Source organism: Leuciscus leuciscus (assembly GCF_965113295.1).
Source record: "Leuciscus leuciscus genome assembly, chromosome: 9".
In the NCBI taxonomy this organism is placed as follows: domain Eukaryota; kingdom Metazoa; phylum Chordata; class Actinopteri; order Cypriniformes; family Leuciscidae; genus Leuciscus; species Leuciscus leuciscus.
Genome location: NC_138733.1, coordinates 36,931,760 through 36,950,789, shown reverse-complemented (window position 1 = coordinate 36,950,789; position 19,030 = coordinate 36,931,760). Strand labels below are relative to the sequence as shown.

General features: G+C 39.7%; 2 protein-coding genes across 2 annotated transcripts; both read left to right on the top strand.

Annotated features, from left to right (window-relative positions):
• Window positions 1–3,932: 3,932 nt before the first annotated feature.
• On the top strand, window positions 3,933–6,207 carry her8.2 (hairy-related 8.2). The gene is made up of 4 exons (XM_082180832.1): window positions 3,933–4,144; window positions 4,247–4,342; window positions 4,495–4,573; window positions 5,384–6,207. Exons 1-4 carry the CDS (start codon window positions 4,079–4,081, stop codon window positions 5,728–5,730), a joined length of 588 nt encoding a protein of 195 aa, XP_082036958.1. The 5' UTR covers window positions 3,933–4,078; the 3' UTR covers window positions 5,731–6,207.
• Window positions 6,208–10,409: 4,202 nt separating this feature from the next.
• Window positions 10,410–12,835, top strand: her13 (hairy-related 13). Its single transcript, XM_082179489.1, has 4 exons — window positions 10,410–11,157; window positions 11,264–11,350; window positions 11,539–11,620; window positions 11,706–12,835. Exons 1-4 carry the CDS (start codon window positions 11,080–11,082, stop codon window positions 12,074–12,076), a joined length of 618 nt encoding a protein of 205 aa, XP_082035615.1. The 5' UTR covers window positions 10,410–11,079; the 3' UTR covers window positions 12,077–12,835.
• The last annotated feature ends 6,195 nt before the right edge of the window (window positions 12,836–19,030 follow it).

Below are 19,030 nucleotides of genomic sequence, written 5' to 3'. Positions count from 1 at the left end.
TGTGAAACATGTCGAATTGTACTTTTTGGTTTTCAGCTAAATATTTTCTGTTGCCAGGTAGAATAAAATTCTCATATTTAAGCATGGGTAATACACTGATCAGCCACATCATTAAAACCAACTTCCTAACATTGTATAGGTCCCCCTTGTGCTGCCAAACACAGCTCTGATGAGTTGATGCTCCACAAGTGTCCTGCAGTATCTGGCACCACGACATTAGCAGCGGATCCTTTAAGTCCCGCAAGCTGAGAGGTGGATCAGATTTGTTGGTCCAGCACATCCCATAAATGCTCAGTTAGACTGACAAACTGTGATACACTATGTGTTCTGACACCTTTCTATCATGGACAGCATCCCCTTTTTCAGCAATTTGAGCTAGTAGCTCTTCTGTGTGATCGGACCAGCCTTTGATCCTTACTTGCATCACTGAGCCTTGGGATCCCATGAACCTGATGCCGGTACATCAGTTGTCCTTTCTTGCACCACTTAGATTCTTAGATACTGGTAGATAGCTACTGTATACCGGGAACACTACATAAGACTTGTTGTTATGGAGATGCTCTGACCCAGTTGTCTAGCCATTATTATTTGGCCCTTGTTAAAATCACTCAGATCTTTTAATCTTCTGACTGGTCACTTAATATATCATTGACAGGTGCCAATGTAACAATATTATCAATGTTATTCACTCCACCTGCCAGTGGTTTTAATGTATGTGTCTGATCAGTGTATGGTGGGAGCAATATCATCATGCAGAATAAAAAGTGAAGCATTCTCGTTTGTGCACTACTGTAAATGCTAGAAGCTAAGATTGTTCTATACAGTGTCGTGTAAGTTATTCTAAAAAAGTAATTAATTAAAGCATCTTCAGCAGTGTAATTAGATTACTGTACTAATTACTCTAAAAGGTACTGCATTACTTACTAATTTCTTTCTAAATCCCAAACAAACCTCAACCAGCTGAACGAACAAGGACAGACATGAATCTGATCTTTTAATTCATTCAAATAAATAATATAAAACTGCATAAATTATTCTTGAACTGACCAAAATATTTAAAAGCAGAAGGTTACATTAAAAACATAGATTTTATCATGCAAATTTTGATGTTAAATTCACTATTGTGTCTATATAATTGTTCTATACAGTATTTAATGCAATTGCATCAGACATAACTAATTTAATGACTGAAAAATGAAGAGTAATCCTTTACTTTACTTTTTCAAGGGAAAAAGAATTAAATTACAGTAATTAATTGCTTAATTACACCCAGCACTGGTCTTATATAACTACATGGGTTGTGAGGTCTGGGCTCATCTGCTGTTTCCGTGAGGGTGAAAACAGGTGGTGTGAAACATAATCTGAAATCTACAGTGTTACAAGTTAAATGTATCTAATGATGTCCATCAGAGGCATGCTGCATTCTGCAAAAATGAATACTATATGTAGTAGACCCATATGTTCTCCACCATAAAACTCAGGATATTGGTGCAAAATGCACCTGTATGTGTTCTTGTTTTCATATTTTCTGTTTTCCCGAATATGAGGATATCAGGACAACTGCAATAGATGTTATACAACAGTTCAATAATAAACAAGAATATAATTCAGAAGTAAATATTAAGTGACTAAGAGCATTTTTGACACAAAATTGTCTGTTTTGCTCTATAATATATAATATTTGGAAAATAGTTCAAAACAAAGCCACAGCAAAAATTTTGTAAACCTAAATTAAATCTGTTCATCATATAAAGCGATCAAGTCTCTTCAGAAAATTTGGACTAAACCACTCAATTCACATGGATTAGTTTTATGATCTCAAATTTTTTAAATCGTCAAAGGAGGGACAGAAATCTCTCAAGATTTCATCAAAAAGTGTTCCAAAGATGAACGAAAGTCTTACGGGTTTGGAACAACATGAGGGTGAGTAATTAATGACAGATTTGTAATTTTGGGGTGAACTATAACCTTGCTTTCTGGAATACCCCTGGTCACCATATTATCCCATCAGTGAATAATTTTACATTTTATGCTATGAGGACTAAATTATTGGCATAATTACGCACATGCTAAATTTAAATCTATATGTTATAATTTAAAAGTAGATGCAGATTGTTTTTAATGGGGGGCATCTTCCCCATTGTCTTACATATAGGCTATACTCAAGGCCAGAATGCAAGCCAATCGCCGACCAACAATACCAATAACTGAGGTTAAATCTTTTTTTTAAATACATTTCTGAGTATAGCCATTTAAGATTTATAACCATTTAATTCATCATAAAAAAAAAATATATATATATGATGATGTCACCATCCAAATGTCACAGAACATCACAGGTAAACTAATTCGTTCAAAATGTATGAGCGAGGTCTAATTTTAGGGGGGTTAAGCAATGCGGTTCTAATTGGGGTTAACACTTTATTTCGATAGTCCACTTTAGACATTCTACTAACTATAAGTAACTTTGCAACTACATGTCAACTAACTGTCATTAGTGGATTAGTAGAGTGTCTGCTTAATATTTGCTAACACTTTATTTTGTTGGTACCCCAACAGACATTATACTGACTATAAGTAACTTGGCAAATACAAGTCAACTTATTCTATTAACCTGAACCCTAACACCTAACCATAACCTACCAGTCTACTGACAGTCTGCTACAGTCTACTAATACTATAATGAGAGTTAGTTGACATGTCGTTGAAGTTACTTATCGTTAGTAGAATGTCTAAAGTGGACTATTGAAATAAAGTGTAACCCTATTTGGATCTTACTGACTGATGTGCTTTTCCCTGGCGGTCATCCAGAACTCACACTTGTGATGTGTAAACAGAGCCGTGTTTGCCATTCTAGCACTGACAAACCAATGGAACCTTGTTAAAAAAGAAAAAAAAAAGAAAAGGTAAATGCGACTTTTTCTCTCACAATTCTCACTTTTTTCCCTCTCAGAATTGTGAGTTATAAAGTCAGATATTTATATGCCTATTTATCTGAGAGAAAATGTCACTCTTTTTTTTCCACAGAATTTGACTCACAAATACTCAAAACTCTGAGAAAATAAGAATTGTGAGATATAAACTCGCAATTGTGAGATAAAAAGTCGCAATTATCTTTTAAATAGTTTTATTCCGTGGCGAAACCAGCTTCCATAGAAACGTTACAGAGAGAAAGCTGTGCACCTGTCTACAGCTCTGCGCTGGGCCCTTCCCCTCCTCCCTCTCCTCGCACCGGGTCACTCTCATTAGCTGTGGATCAATGAGTGCTTTTGTCCGGTGGAGTTTCCCACGTCTGTGTGCTCTGCTGGCAGTCGCGTGGCTCTAGTCAAACAGATCAGAGACTAATTCACAAACATCTGCCCGTGGTCGAAAGCCCTCTGACATCTGCTCACATTCACTGCTGGAGGGTGTAGCCATACAACTTATGGCTTATAGTCTTCCTACTCAGGCTCTTTTCTAGAATGCTCATTTCTGACATATATTAATGTATGTATTAAGGTTGTCTCGTGTTTAATATTTAGTAATTCTATACAGCACATTAATTAGACTTTTTGCTTGTCAAACAATGCCTATTTATCTATCATTTACTTCAGCCATATTACTGGGGTCCCGCCTGCTGGCTCTGTGTACCTCTGGGATTGGATTTGGTTTCGTTTGGGTCTGTTAATGACAGGGCATGAATACGCTCTGGGTCTCAGGTGTTTGACTGTAACCGAACACACATCCTGGGAATGCCGAAGCACCTTGGAAGACCATCTTGGGTTTTCATGTGACACACAAAACGTGTTGTTTCTGTGTGCAGAACGCCTCTAGGCTGGACATCTGTTGTTTGCTTTGAGTGGGTCTATGTGTGTGTGTGTTTGAGGGCTCATGCATTGAATAGAGGCGGTGACCTGTCATTTGTGAGTGATGGGAGCGAGCGTGTGGGAAAATATCTCAGGCAAAGAGCTTGTGCATTGAGATGCTAATGTCCCTCCTATAAATAAAGGGCATGCGCAGCGCGGAGGGCCTTAGAAACACCCAGCACTGAGACAGGAGTGAGTGAAACTCAGTCTTTACTGCACAGAAGCCAGTGGAGATGACTGCTACCAACCTCCAACAGAACGCAGGCCAAAGGCACATCAGCGCCAAAGAGGAGAGAAAGGTACTATACAAAATCACTACATAATGTTCTTGAGCATATAACTTAACCTAGACTAAACCTACTTTCCTCTTGTCCTCTGACTATTTTTGGTCTTTTGTTCAGTTACGGAAACCCCTCATTGAGAGAAAGAGAAGGGAAAGAATAAATCACTGTCTAGATCAGCTGAGAGAGACAGTCGTTGGGTCTTTCAGGCTTGATGTAAGTTAAAATGCATGTTTTACAGTTCATTACATTCTTGCATGTAACAGTTTATAAAGATAAAAATGTTTGTTTAAACCAGGTAATCTTACGTTTAAGAGTCAGTGCCACCAGACTCATCATAAACTGCTTTTCTTTAAATAATTAAACAGCAGTCTAAGTTAGAGAAGGCTGATATTCTTGAGATGACGGTGAAACATTTGCAGAACATCCAGGGCAATAGAGATTCTGGTAAGTAAATGTCATTTGCAATTTGAAATAGCCATTTAGTAGTGTTTTAGTTTGTACTGTATGTTTTGTTTTGTTTTGTTTTACTGCATTGAAATTGAAAAGTGAAGTTTCCCAATTCCAATTGAAACATTGGCTTTTCTGGATTTACTGTCAAGGAAAAGACTTGGATAGTCTTAGTCTTATAACCGGATAGAACAACAAAAAAAGAAAAATTTCACTGATTCATTGATTTCGTTGGTGAAGTCCAGGGCCCATATTTATCAAGCTTCTCAAAGTGCCATTTTAGTCTGAACTGCTGAGAATTCATGAAATTTACTCCTTCTTTCAAACTTAAGTGTAAAAGCAACTTATCAAATTTCTTAATGCTAAGAATCACTCTTACTCTCCCAGTTATTTAAGACGGCTCGAGAGGTCTCTCAAGTAGTTAGGAGTTGCCAGTTGGGGCTTTGTAATGCACTGAGGAGACAGAGACGAGCGCAGATCTTTCAGGAGAGGAAGAATGTTTTGAAAGTTTGAGACGAGCAGTTAATCAAACGTAATTGTTTATATATCTTGCAATTTATAAGCGAAAATGTGATTCGCACTTTATGGCGTGTAATACCCACGTACCCCACACTAATAATCCTTCCCAAACGTATAATACGCACGTACCCCACAAAGTGTTTTAGGTGCAACTTTAGGCCAACTCTTTTTTTACTCTTAAGTCAATTCTTAGCAGTGTTCTTGGGAGTAATTCTTAGAGGCTTGATAAATACGGGCCCTGATTAACAATTACAAATATTTCCCCATAATCTTTCCGTCTCCATTCAGACCCCGTTCTGGATGCAGAGGCCCAACAGAGGTACAGTACTGGGTATATCCAGTGCATGCAGGAAGTTCACAATCTGCTACTTTCCTGCGACTGGATGGACAAAACCCTGGGGTCCCGCCTGCTCAACCACTTGCTCAAATCTCTTCCTCGATCGGCTAAGGACCGCCCTCAGCTCCCCAAGAACTCCCCAACAAGTGTTTCTTCTAGTGATGAGCTGGACAGTCCAAAAGCCTGCCCTCCTTCTCCGGTCTTGTACGAGAGGGCCGTCCAGTCTCAGGATCAGTGTTCTTCGCCCATGAGAATGAGCCCTCATCTCTCAGTTCTAGAGATGTGGAGGCCCTGGTGAAATGTCTGTCATTTTAACAGATTGTGTCTGCATGTATGTTTATGTAGTGCATATGACTTGGACATTTGTATGTACCGTTTTGTACGGATGTTGACCAAGAATGTATATGTGTGAAGTATGCTGCCAGTCTCAGTGTGAATTCACACAGTTTTTGCTGACTGTGGTAGAGCCTCCTCTAATATGTATCTTATAGATATGTTTCACTGCACTCGTGTGTGTGAGGTGGATCTAGTCCTGAATAGCTCCCATTTCAGACCCTCTCGACTTCCTCTCTGAAGTAAAGCTACTGTAGCCTGCATTGTAGAAGGCCCCTATTAATAATTTTATTTATTTAATTAACACTATATATTTTCAATGAAAGAATTGTCAGTGTTAGAATCCTTTTTAAATTAAACATTCTTTATCTACTAATTCTATGTAGCATTTGAATCCCTATTACTTATGTTCTATGTACAATTTTTAACAATTATTAATAAAGAAGTGATTTTTAACATATATAGTCATTACTTTTTTTCTTTTCTTTTCTTTTTTTTTTAACCTAATTTACCTATTCACATACAAATACAGTCTTCGTAGATTTCTCACCATAGGACATTTTTTGGTGGAGACTGATGCAGAATCAATATCAAACCAATACAATATTTCTGCAGGCATTTCTGAATTTTGTTTATTAAGATGTTGGAATTGGAGTCTAACAAAACTGTTCATCTCTTCTCCTGTTGCGTATGAGAGGGCTGCCCACCCTCAAAATCACTGATCTACTGATCCCTCTGATATATGAAAATAGTTTTGATAATTAATGAGTCCAATAACCAACATGGCACTTGGTGGCCTACTTTCACATCGAGATAGAACCCCATCACAGATGCAAAAACTCTGATATGTAAATTCTTTCAAATAATCGCTCAATCTCAAATCTTTCATTCCTGACTAAAATCTTGGAGGGTGTGGTTGCGGCCCAATTAAACAAATATTCAATTGAAAATAATCTATTTGAGCCTCATCAATCTGGGTTTCAGAAATTACACAGCACTGAGACTATGGTGGTTAAAGTCACTAATAGCCTCCGACTCCGGCTCCATGTCTCTTCTTATTCTCTTGGATCTTAGTTCAGCCTTTGACACTATGACCATGCACTGTTACTTAATTGTCTTGAAAATGTATTTGGTTTGTCAGAGACTGTTCTTGGCTGGTTTAAGTCCTACTTCACTGACTGATGTCAATTTGTTTTTATGGGTGGCTATAGGTCCAAAGTTGGTTCTGTTCATACTGGCATCCCACAGGGGTCAGTATTGGGTCCCTTACTTTTTAGTATGTATATTTATCCACTTGGTCAACTATTAAGATCTCTTGACCTTAACTATCACTTTTATGCTGATGATACGCAGATTTATATTCATTCAAGACTGGGTCAGCAAGTGGACGTTGTGCATCTTCGACCTGTATTGCTGAGATCAAGATTTGGATGTCTAATAATTTTCTGTCTTTAAATGGCTCTAAAACAGAAGTAATGCTCCTTGGCTCTCCTCATCAACTGCGAAAGGCTGGGTCTCTTACTCTATCTGTTGATGGTGTTGCCTTGAAGTTTCAAAGCAAATTAAAAAATCTTGGTGTTATATTTGATGCCACTCTGTCATTTGAGCCTTTTGTGCAGAATAAGGTTAAGACATCCTTTTATCACCTCAGATATATAGCACGTTTACGTCCTATGTTGTCCTTCTCCGTTGCTGAGAGGTTGATAAACTCTTTTGTTTTTTCACTTGTTGACTACTGTAATGGTCTTCTAGCTGGGGTATTAAAAACCTCAATTGACAAACTTCAATATCTACAAAATTCGGCTGCTATTACCCCTGTCTTGGAGTCTTTGCACTGGCTACCTGTCAGGTACCGTATTCATTTTAAAATCCTTATGTTGGCATACAAGGGTTTGCATAATCTGGCTCCTCAATACTTTAATTTCTATTAATGCCTTGCACACCACGTCGTAATCTGCGTTCCTCTCAAAAGTGGTCTCTTGGTTGTTCCCAAGACACGGCTTCGTTGGTGATAGAGCATTTTCTTCCTATGCTCCTAGCTTTGGAATTCTCTCCTGGCCGACATCAGGGAAGCAAATACATTAGTGACTTTTAAATCTCGTCTCAAAACATTCTATTTTAGGATTGCTTTTACTTGATTATACATTTTTTTTGTTTATTTTTTTATTTAAAGTGTGTTGTTTTCTCTGTTGTTATGTTTGCCTGTAAAGCGCTTTGAGAAAGCAACTTTTTAAAGGTGCTATATAAAACACATGTCACATCATTGGCACATCAACCAAATGTTGGCAGTAATTCTGACCTTCAAGGAGTTCCAGCCAGAACTCAAGGATTATCATGTCCTGGTCCACTCAGACAACAGGACGGTGGTTGCCTTCATAAACTACCAAGGAGTTGTCAGGTCTTGCTCTCTATGCAGACTGGCCGTCGTTCGCCTATGGGCACAGAGGAACCTCTGCTCAGGGAGGGCAGTTCACATGCCAGGCTCCTTGAAGGAGGGAGCAGACATGTTGTCACGCATCGGACCTCCCCCGGGTGAATGGAGACTCCACCCCTGGGCAGTCATTTACATTTACATTTACATTTAGTCATTTAGCAGACGCCTTTGTCCAAAGCGACTTACAAATTAGGACTGAATTCAGCGAGTCATCATAAAGAGGCAAAAGCAACAACAACGCAAGAAGTGCTCAAAATACGAAGTTCAGGTATTATTCAGAGTAGCATAAGCCTGATAAGTGATGTTTCAAAGGGAAAGGAATTATTATTTTTTTTTTTTTTTTATAAGGTAAAGAGCTCACGGAAGAGATTGGTTTTCAGCTGTCTTTTGAATGTTGTCAGGGATTCTGCATTCCGGATGAGGGTGGGGAGAGCGTTCCACCAGCATGGAACTGTGAATGAGAATGTTCTGGAAAGTGATTTTGTGGCTTTCTGTGATGGAACCACGAGACGTCGCTCGTTGACTCGTAGGAGTGAGTGAAAGTAGGAGGGAGCTGAGCCTGTGATAGTTCTGTAAGCAAGCGTCAGTGCCTTGAACTTGATGCGAGCAGCGAGAGGTAGCCAGTGCAGAGAGATGAACAGAGGAGTGACGTGGGCCCTCTTGGGCTCGTTGAAGACAAGCCGAGCTGCAGCATTCTGGATCATCTGTAGGGGTTTGGTTGCACATGCTGGAAGTCCAGCCAGAAGAGCATTGCAGTAGTCAAGCCTAGAGATGACCAGGGCCTGGACGATAAGTTGTGTAGCAGTCATAGCGCACCTTCGGTCAGGCGGATGTCGACCTCTTTGTGACAAAAGAGAACTCCTACTGCCAAATTTACTTTTCAAAGGAAATGGACGTACTGGCTCTAAAGTGGCCGCGTCGGCTCCCGCAGGTCGTCAGTCGGATACGGGAAGAAGCATGTGCTGTGGAGCTGGTGGCACCACACTGGAAGAACCAGCCATGGTTCCCAGAATTATTCCAGCTACTGTCAGCAGCTCCTGGCCCATAACACTGAGAAGAGACCTCCTATGGAAAGGCTATGTGCTGAAAGTGCCAGCAGCATTTGTCCAAATTTCAATCTTAACCGTTCTATTTCATCAGAAATTATCTGAAAACAGGGCTTTAAGTGTAAAATGCCGAACTTGTCCTTTAAGATGAAACCTTTCAGACGTCGTGAAAAGGATAAAACTGTATTTAGTGTATTGTACAAACACAATTGAAAATATGATGAAATGTTTGAAAAAAGGGCACTTTTGATGATTTGTTGTGATATTAATACTAAGTTTTGAAAATGTAACACTTGCTTGTGGAAATTGCACTAAAGCAATAATAATAATTTTTTAAAAAGTAATATATTTGTATGCGAATATTTACTTCTTATAATGTAGGTCAAACCTACATTATAAGGTAGATTAGATTAGTAGGTAGACTTATGATATTTTCATATGGTTATTGATATTATCATCTAACCCTACCCATTAACCTGTGAACATCACTAAATTTAAAGGGAAACATCCAGTCACATTTATGACACTTTTGTATAGGTCTGGTGACAAGTTTGACGTTTATTTTTCATTCATTTTTGAGTATATTAGTCAACGAACCTGTACACACAGCTCCCTTCCCCCACCGTGTGTTCTTTTATATAGGTTTTTATTTTTATTTAGGATACTTTTCAATCCTCTCTTAGCACTAATCTCTATACCCCCCCGGTTTTTAGTTGTTTTGATTATTTTGTGTTTGTAAAATATCAACATCTAAATTAATGAATTATTGTCACAGCATTGCTAAAGTATTATGTATTAATGAGAATTTGGCAGGATAATTGTGCTAAATTGTCAGAAGAATAATGTAACAATCCCAAAAATCGTCATGGTCAATTTTACAAGCTTATAGTTTTCTTTATAATGTTGGTTCGTTTTTGTTTGTTTGTTTTTTATTTTATTTGGAGTTTGGTTTTAAAATGTTACCTGGACAAGTTTTCGAAATAGTCATGATGAATGTTGAATGTTGTCTATTATGTAGTCAGACAGTCGAGAGGAGCATCGGGCGCCAGATGAACAGTTGGACACCTGTCGCTCCCCCCTAACTCCCCCCTTCTCCCTCTCTCTCCCTCTCTTTCCTCTATTGTACTCGACCCTGACTGCGCGTGCAGCTGCCAACTGACGGCATTACGTTACATCCGCGCGACCCCTGACATCTGCGAGCGCAACTCAATTTTGAACAGATTTCTCATGAACTTAAAGGCCCTTTAAGTCTAAGTACATACGCATAAATACCCAAAATTGACCATTTTCTAAATTAAAATAATGAAATTATTATTCTTAATGAAAAAAAAACAGGTAATTAAAGAAAGAGCATGTGTGTAGAGAGAGAGTAGGTGTGTCTAAAAAATGGCATAAAAAGAAAAATACAAAAACAAACTAAAAAGTGGTGCGTGCAAAACACATATAATGGATATAGCCTACTACACAATGTATATGAATTATTTGTATTCTACAGTCATGTTAACAAGACTCATTAGAGCGTTTGCCGAAGAGAAAGTATAAAGCCTAACCAGGTTTATAAACAAAAAAGAATTGAGTTCTGCAGCTTCGCTTATGTGCGCTCTCGGAGACGGAGACAAAAGCGCGCGCGCCGATTGGCTGGAGCGAGCACGCGAATGTTTCATTCATATGCAAACTAGCTCATATAAAACCCTCACTCTAGCCTCACATCGCTAAACTACCAGCCCCGTTTGGTTTGTACACAAAGCACAATAGAGAAGACACAATATTGCGTCTTTCCTCAGCTTTATTTCCCGGAGCGAGCGGTTCCGGACGGCGGCGCACCCGGTTCGCAATGGCCCCCGCGGCCAGACTCAGAAACGACTTCGGTGTGGAGGACGACGCATATTATGCCGCTAAAGGTGACAGAAAGGTAAGGCCATTTTGCGTTGTTCTTACAGTAAATGGCAAAAAAAGAAAACGGAAGTTTGTGGTATGCTTAAACACACACCGCATGGACTGTATATTTTTCTCCTTAGACTCGAAAACCAATAGTGGAGAAAAAGAGGCGAGCGCGCATTAATGAAAGCCTGCAGGATCTCAGGACTCTGCTCACAGATAACGATGTAAGTTTATCTCCTCTTTACTGACAGTCAGTGGATAGATAGACAGACAGACAGACAGACAGACAGACAGATAGATAGATAGATAGATAGATAGATAGATAGATAGATAGATAGATAGATAGATAGATAGATAGATTCTCACCTCACTTTATAAACAATATTGCATATTTATCTCACTTTTCCTTCAGTTGCAGACAAAGATAGAGAACGCAGAGGTGCTTGAACTAACAGTGAGACGAGTTGAGAACATCCTACAGAACCGCTCTCAGGGTAAGATGAGCCAACCTCAGTTGCAATACTCAGTTGCGATTGTTTGCAGTGTAAACGACTGAAAGCGTGTGTGTCTGGATTACAGAGGCTGAAGCTGTGAATCAGGAGGCGAGCGAGAGATTTGCAGCGGGTTATATCCAGTGCATGCATGAGGTGCACACCTTCGTGTCCACGTGTCCCGGGATCGACTCCAAGCTGACCTCGGAGCTGCTCAACCACCTGCTGGAGTGCATGCCCTTAAACGAGGAGCACCTTCAGGAGATGATCCTGGACCTCATCTCAGAGCCGTCCTCCTCCAGCGGGGAGTGTGTGTCCGACCTGTCCTCAGCACTGTCCCCGTCCCCGTCCAGCGAGGATCTGTGCTCAGACCTGGAGGAGACCGAGAGCGAGAGCGAAGCAAGCTCAGCCAACTCCTCCAGCATCACACACTCCGAGTTCATGTGGAGGCCGTGGTAGAAACACTTCTTCACAGATCACAAACCTTCCCTCTTCAGAATACACTTAATCCTGTATTGGAGCAGATGCTGGGATTCTTTTGTCATGATTCAGAGTCTCATGAGGAAATGGCTAGAGCTTTAGGATTTATATACGCGCATAAGCAGGATATGACATCATATTACGGAACAGTATGGAATACAGAACGACCCTGACATATTTCCAGATGCTTTTCTTCAGTTTTTCTTCAGAAACAAGATGACTATAAAAGCTCATTTAGAAGTGAATTTTAGATTGAATTGCCTTAAAAAGTGAACCGTAATGACTTATAAAGAGTTTGGGGAGAAAGATTTGTTTTGTGCCTTTGTAGACCTATAGTCAAAAAACACTAAAAGTCACATTGAGAGACTGAGTAGATTAAGTGTAGTAGTCATAAAGTATGTTTTTAATATTGATTATTTACTTTAGTGATTATAAATATTAAAAAAAGATATATAATTTAATTGTACTGTAAGTGTCAGTTCATGGTTTGTAGATCACAGTATTGCAGTACTGCAGTGTCCGGTATAAAGATGTCTTATATTTCATGTTTATGCTCTTATGAAAATGTCTTTTGTTTTTGTTAATAGTGATTGTGAATTTATTTGCTTTGTATTAAAAGTTTTCATGTTAATTTGTCAATGGGCTAGGTGTGAACACAGTAATTCATGTATTTGTAATGAAGTTTGGGTTGGATGCCCCCTCAGAATCGGGGCAGAAGGTTCGTTTGAAGAGTCAGACTGTCTGAAGGAACAGGATCATGGATGTAATGATAAATCATTACAGCTTTATGGTACATTACATACACTTTGATGTATATATTTATAAACCTGAGCCCATGTAGCTTAAGCAAACAGCTATTGGTTAGTTTTAGTTTTTGTTGTTGATGTTTTAAAAAGTTTTGGGGAAAGTTACTTTCATTGTGGACTGCAGAATAGGACGCAGGAGAATAAAGTTCAACACTTCAGCAATAAAAACAAAAAATGACACAAATGTGATGTTTATCTAAAGTCATTTTTGCTTAGTATGGTTGAATTGGATCATCGAAGGTCAGCAGCAAAGACATTGGCTAATAAAGTGAGATTAAAAGTATATTTCTATTATTTAACATTTAATTATTGCAGGTTTGCATAATCTTCTGAGTTTACATTTCACTGTTTTTATTCATTTCGAGTGAGATGAGTAAATGCATGTTCACATTAGTCTAGATAGAACTACAATAACCATCATGGTCACACAGCGTACACACAACGCCTCTGTCCGACAGCTCTCTAGTCCTCGTGTTGGGAGAAATCGGTCAATAAATGGGAAAACAAAATAACTTGCGTAACTTATTTTAAAAAGTAACTCAAAAATGTTGTTGTAAATGTAAAAGTAAAGCGTTACTTTACTATATAGGCAGCCTGAAAAAAAGTAATCTGCTTACGTAACTCACATAATGCGTTACCCCAACACCGCTTAGAAATGACATTGGGCCATATAGAGGGCCAATAAAATGCTAAAAAGATTTATGTATATCAGTGACATAGTGTGATGTGGTCAGGTAAGATTGCAGATAAAGTGTTTCCAGAGATTCTCTGTTTCTAAGTCGAAGAAACTAAGGATTATTCAAATGTTCTGGACTTTCTTTAGAGTTCAGAGAAAGCTAAATATTGAAAAGAGATTTTAATTTTTACAGAATTTATTGCAAATGAATTAATTTAAAACAAAAATAAAGCTCATTGACGATTTGAAATCGCACTCAGAACGCATTAACAGATGTTTAAGAATATATTGAGTCGGGTGAGGGGTCAGCAAACTGTTGAGAGAACAGATGGTGATGAAAACGGATCCCTTGAGACCAAGAGGTTTTACGTCTCGACCAGCTGGTTTAGACTAAAGAAATAAAATAAGAATAAATAAGTAATACTTAAAAAAAGGGGGGGGGTCTGTTTGCCTTTTATGGACCCCACAGTGCTACTAATAACCATAACATTTAAACTATATATTAATTGTCATTTTTATGACCCAGAGTGTGACAGTGAAGGGAGGGCATCCTTTCTCCTTTATAGTCGTGACTCCCAGAATGTTATCTTTCTAGGCAAATGATGGTATTTCAACCATATGTGGAACATTCTTAGACGTGTTCATCATATTGTCTCCTTGAGTGGAGGCCCTCCTGTCACGACCCAACACTCTTTACCAATCCAATCCAATTCCATATTAGAATAAGGTTTGTGTGTGCTCTTTTACTGTCATACGATGGTCACACACATCTGAAGTAAATATGAAATTACCCCGAAATTGCTCCCGAAATTACCCACCTTTTTTTCCACGGAACCAGGACCACTCCCCCGTCCAGATCCACATCCTTGGGTCCTTCCCCTCTCCACTCCCACTAACGTACAATGATGATGTCATGCACCAGTCACTTGTAACGTATAGGTCTGCCCATCAGTTGCTCTACTACCTCATCAGTTAGTTTAAATAAAAGGACTGCTCTTTGAGCCCTTTGGCACTTTAATCAGACAGGAATAAGCTTATTTTCTTTGCACTAAAATCTCTGTTTACTTCACTGGTTTGCACTTTACTTGCCATGTGTCTTGCACTGCTTCTTCTTCTACTTCTTTTAGTTATTTATTAGATAGTTGTATTTTATATTTTATCTAGATTTTTAATCTTTAGTGTTAATGTTATTTGTATGCACCATGGGTCTGAGAGTAATGTAATTTCATTTCTCTATATGTATGTACTGTACATGTGGAAGAACTGACAATAAAGCATACTTGACTTGACTTGAATTTTTTATTTTTTTTGGAGGAGAGAGTTAAAAAACAAAACAAGAAGAGTAAAACAGGAATTTTTTTTGTGCGTTGTACTGTGTACATGAATGAATAAAAATGTGCCAATGTATCCATTGGTTGTGTTCATCATGTGAAAAGCTACTACAACTACAAGCCAAGTATACTTTGAATACTTAATTATAATTTTAAGTATATCTCGATCAAAAGATTGAGTACAAGTACAGGCCAAATATACTTGGACTTTTCTCTCAGTATAAGTCAAGTACATCTGAGTGTGATTTTAAGTATATTTCTTAAAATATATATAATTTAAGTACATAAAGCATATTTCTGAGAAGTATATAAAATGTAGACTGAAAGTATACTTTCTTATTTTTAGTTTAAACGAAGTAATAGAACACTTGAATAAACTTCTTTTTCGTAAGGGAAAACAGCTCTACAGTGTTGTTGTCATGACTAGGCAGATGAAACAGACAGACAAACTTGATTTGAATGGCAAACAAGGGTTTAAGCCAGCAGGTGAACAGAATGTAAAAGCGTGTTAGCATTCACACGAACACACAAACAATAACCGACAGAACTGGGACAGAACTGAACGAGAGAATATATACACAGGGTAAAAGAGGGAAACTAGACACAGGTGGATGAAGGTTAACTAATCAGGGACTAACAAGAACAGGGCTGCGTTCAGCCCCGACAAAACGATGCGCACCGTTTTGAACTTGAACGTGCCCCAGGTGCAGACAAGGCAGAACATAATTGGGACATTACGCCCCCCTCGGAAAGACAACAAAAGTTCAAACAACAGAAAAAAGGGCGGAGGCTTCAGCGGAGGGCGTGGAGCTGGGGACGTTGGCGATGGGCACCTATGATGGGCACCATGGTGGCACAGACGGGGGGAGGAGCCGGGGAGGAGCCTGAACTGACGGGCAAGACGACACCTGGGAGCCGATCAATGGTGGTGGAACCATGGGTGCCTGAGGACCCCGCGGAGCTGAATGGCCGACGGACCATGGCCCGACACCGTAGACCCGGAAGACGGGGCGGTGACGTGGGGACAGATGACTGGGGTGAAGATGGGGAGATCAGAGGAAGGGAGGAGTCCAGGATGAGGGTGCAGCCCGAATCACGGAAGCTTCCGGGCAGACTGACCCTATATGTACTCCTAAAGAACATTCATCTGTTCATCTTAATTATCAGTAACAAAGTATCAAAGCTGATTGAAACCTGATGATAATATTGCTTCAGAATAAATTACATTTACAACACACACCCTTGTTCTTTGAATGGTGAATGGAAAGTCTTAATGTGAGCCCTGTATGGTTTGAATTCAAATGTAGATTGAGATTGCTGGACTAGCTCACCTCTGGCACCGGAAGGGCTGTGGATTGGAGGAAGCTGGACTAGCTCACCTCTGGGATCATAGATATCATATATAAAGGCTAGATGTCTCGTGCGCGCTGCTGGCCAATGGAGGTCGACGTCCGCACGTGGCGGCCATCTTATCACAGGGCGCTCGCTCACTCGTTTAATGGTGCATGTACTTTTAAATAACCATAACTTGCTCAAGTTTCTACTGATTTTCAAACGGTTTGGTTTGTTATAAACGTCAGAGATGTAGTTATGACACTGCATACATGCACTGCATACATATGAATAATTATAACATACATGTTCAAGCATTCGGAATTATAGCCACGTTAATAACGTTTGTAAGAAACCAAACCGTTTGTAAATAAGTCAAGATTTCAGCGAGATAAGAGGATTTGGTTGCATGCTGATCACTCACCTTAATTCACAGCTTCACTGTGACAAGATGGCCGAACGGTGATGCCGGAAGTGACCGTTTAAATACTGTCTATGGAAGTGACGGCGCCATAAGACATCTAGCGTTTATATATGATATCTATGTCTGGGATGGGGAGGGCTGCGGATTGGAGGAAGCTGGACTGACTGCGGTCGGCTGGAGACAGAAGAAGAAGTGATGCTGTCCAGGCGAGCGAGCTCCTGTTGACGATAAACAAGAAACGTTAAACAATTGTAATGTACGACGTGGAGGCAAAGAACCGCCCGAGGCAAAATAGTTTAATTAAAATAGTTTAATTAATTACGTGTATGTGTGTGTGTTTCAATGAAAACAGCACATTAAAGGTAGGGTAGGTAATCCTTTTTCAAAAAAAAAACATTCCAAATTTGTTTAAACTGTGTTTATATACCAATACATAATTAAAATGTAAGTACTCTGAAAAAGAAAATATAAAAATCGAGTGACTGTAGACCTTTTAATCTGCAATAAACACAGCTCATTATTTCCATTCACTCCACCCCCTCCCTTCTGAGCTCCTTCCAAAGCCACGCCCCCAAAACACATGAACAAGACGCATTTATTACCTGAGACGAGTGGAGAGGAAGGAGCGCAGTACATACAGTGACATCATGTCAGAATCACATGTAATAAAATACCTAACTTTATCACTATGAATATAAACAAATGAGATTTATTTTAGTACTCACTATCAAGCTAGCATATCGATAATGGTAAAGTTTCATTCGGTAACGAGCTATATTTATAAGGCAAAACTAAAAACAGGTTGCATTGATACACGTTTTTCCATTACCATCAGTTACACTGTGATGAAGGTGAATTTCATGTAAGATTCATAACATATACGGTGTTTTGCATGTAAGAGTTTCCATGATGAAAACATTGTTGACTCTAATGAAGACTAACGTTAACGTACACTCCGAGTCCGGAGACAAGTACCGCATCGTCGGTTCGATGACAGGTCCGGGGTTGAGGGCGAAGCAGAGGAGGTCGTTCAAGAGTGCGGGCAGGGTCCGAGGAAGTAGTTTTTGCCTTGTTTGCCTTCGCTGACTGCATGCAGGTGCTTTGAGCTGAATATTTCCGGGAACGGTGACATGTGATGAGTGCACGCCATAGACAGTATAAGAAATGGACAGAGTCATCTCATTGGAACTCAATTGAGGCAAGTGAAGCCCGTTTTCAGCGATTTTTTAGGACTTCCGTTCCTGACGCGCAGACTCAAACTGAGCTTGACGACGTAGATGTGACGTGAGCAACCCGTCTGTCTTCTAGTGGCTGTGGCATGAGAAATCTGAATCATTCCCTTCCGAATCTTGCAGAGACGGAGATCGTGAGTAGGAGGTGTCCATGAGCTAGGAGCAGGAGAAACTTTTGCTAGGTATTCTGATTAATTATTTTGTCATTTTGCGTCCACGTCTCCCCGATTGCCCGCGAGCTTCTCCTCCCGTCAATACGGTAATCTCTCTACTGTGCGACAGAGAGTCGCGTGGTTATGACGCAATCGTTAGCCTACTTTTACAAAAACTGTTTTTACGGGGCCATAACGTAAGCTACAAGGTAATGGAGCATTTTATACATTGTCGTGTTTCTTTAGAAATAAATAATGGACAAATGGAGTCTTTAAACGCCTCAGATGTAAAGTTATTCGCTGTCAAAGTGACGCCAAAATGAATGGGAGTCAATGGGATGCTAACAGCAGGTGAAGTTCTGCTACAAGATGGTGGCACGCGGCCGGCTTCAACTTCCGGTCGACTTCCTTCCCGCTTGGTGCACGCAGGGCAGCGCGCGCAGTGGGGCTCGGGCACGAGACATGAAGGCATCTGATTGGTTCTTTACATTCGCACCGAATGGCAGTGATTGGTCAGAGTTTTTACTGTCCTGCAGCTGCTACAGAGGTCTGATTTTTTTCATTCCTTTTTCTAAACACATAATGTATTGACTACTATCAGGATGGAAGGACCATTTCACCCAGTATAAAAAAAAGTGTTTCTGAACAGGATTACCTACCCTACCTTTAATAGGCTATAGATCGGTGATTCTTACCTTCTTCGTGGGATTGCTGCCTGGCTTTCTTCCAGGCAGGGGCCTAACGTTAGGCTTGAGTCCCTCAGGCACGTCTGAAGCAACTGGATACATGTTGCAGAAATGTTTTATCCATGCCTTTCAACTTGCGTGTGCAAAATTCAAAATTGAATGAATGTGTAGCAATTTGTACGAATAGAGACATTTTTGTGAATAAAATGTTTTCCTTTGTATTAGTGTATCATAATTTGCGCATGCAACAAGTAAGATGTGTATTTGTGGATGAGGTGACACCTATGGGTGACA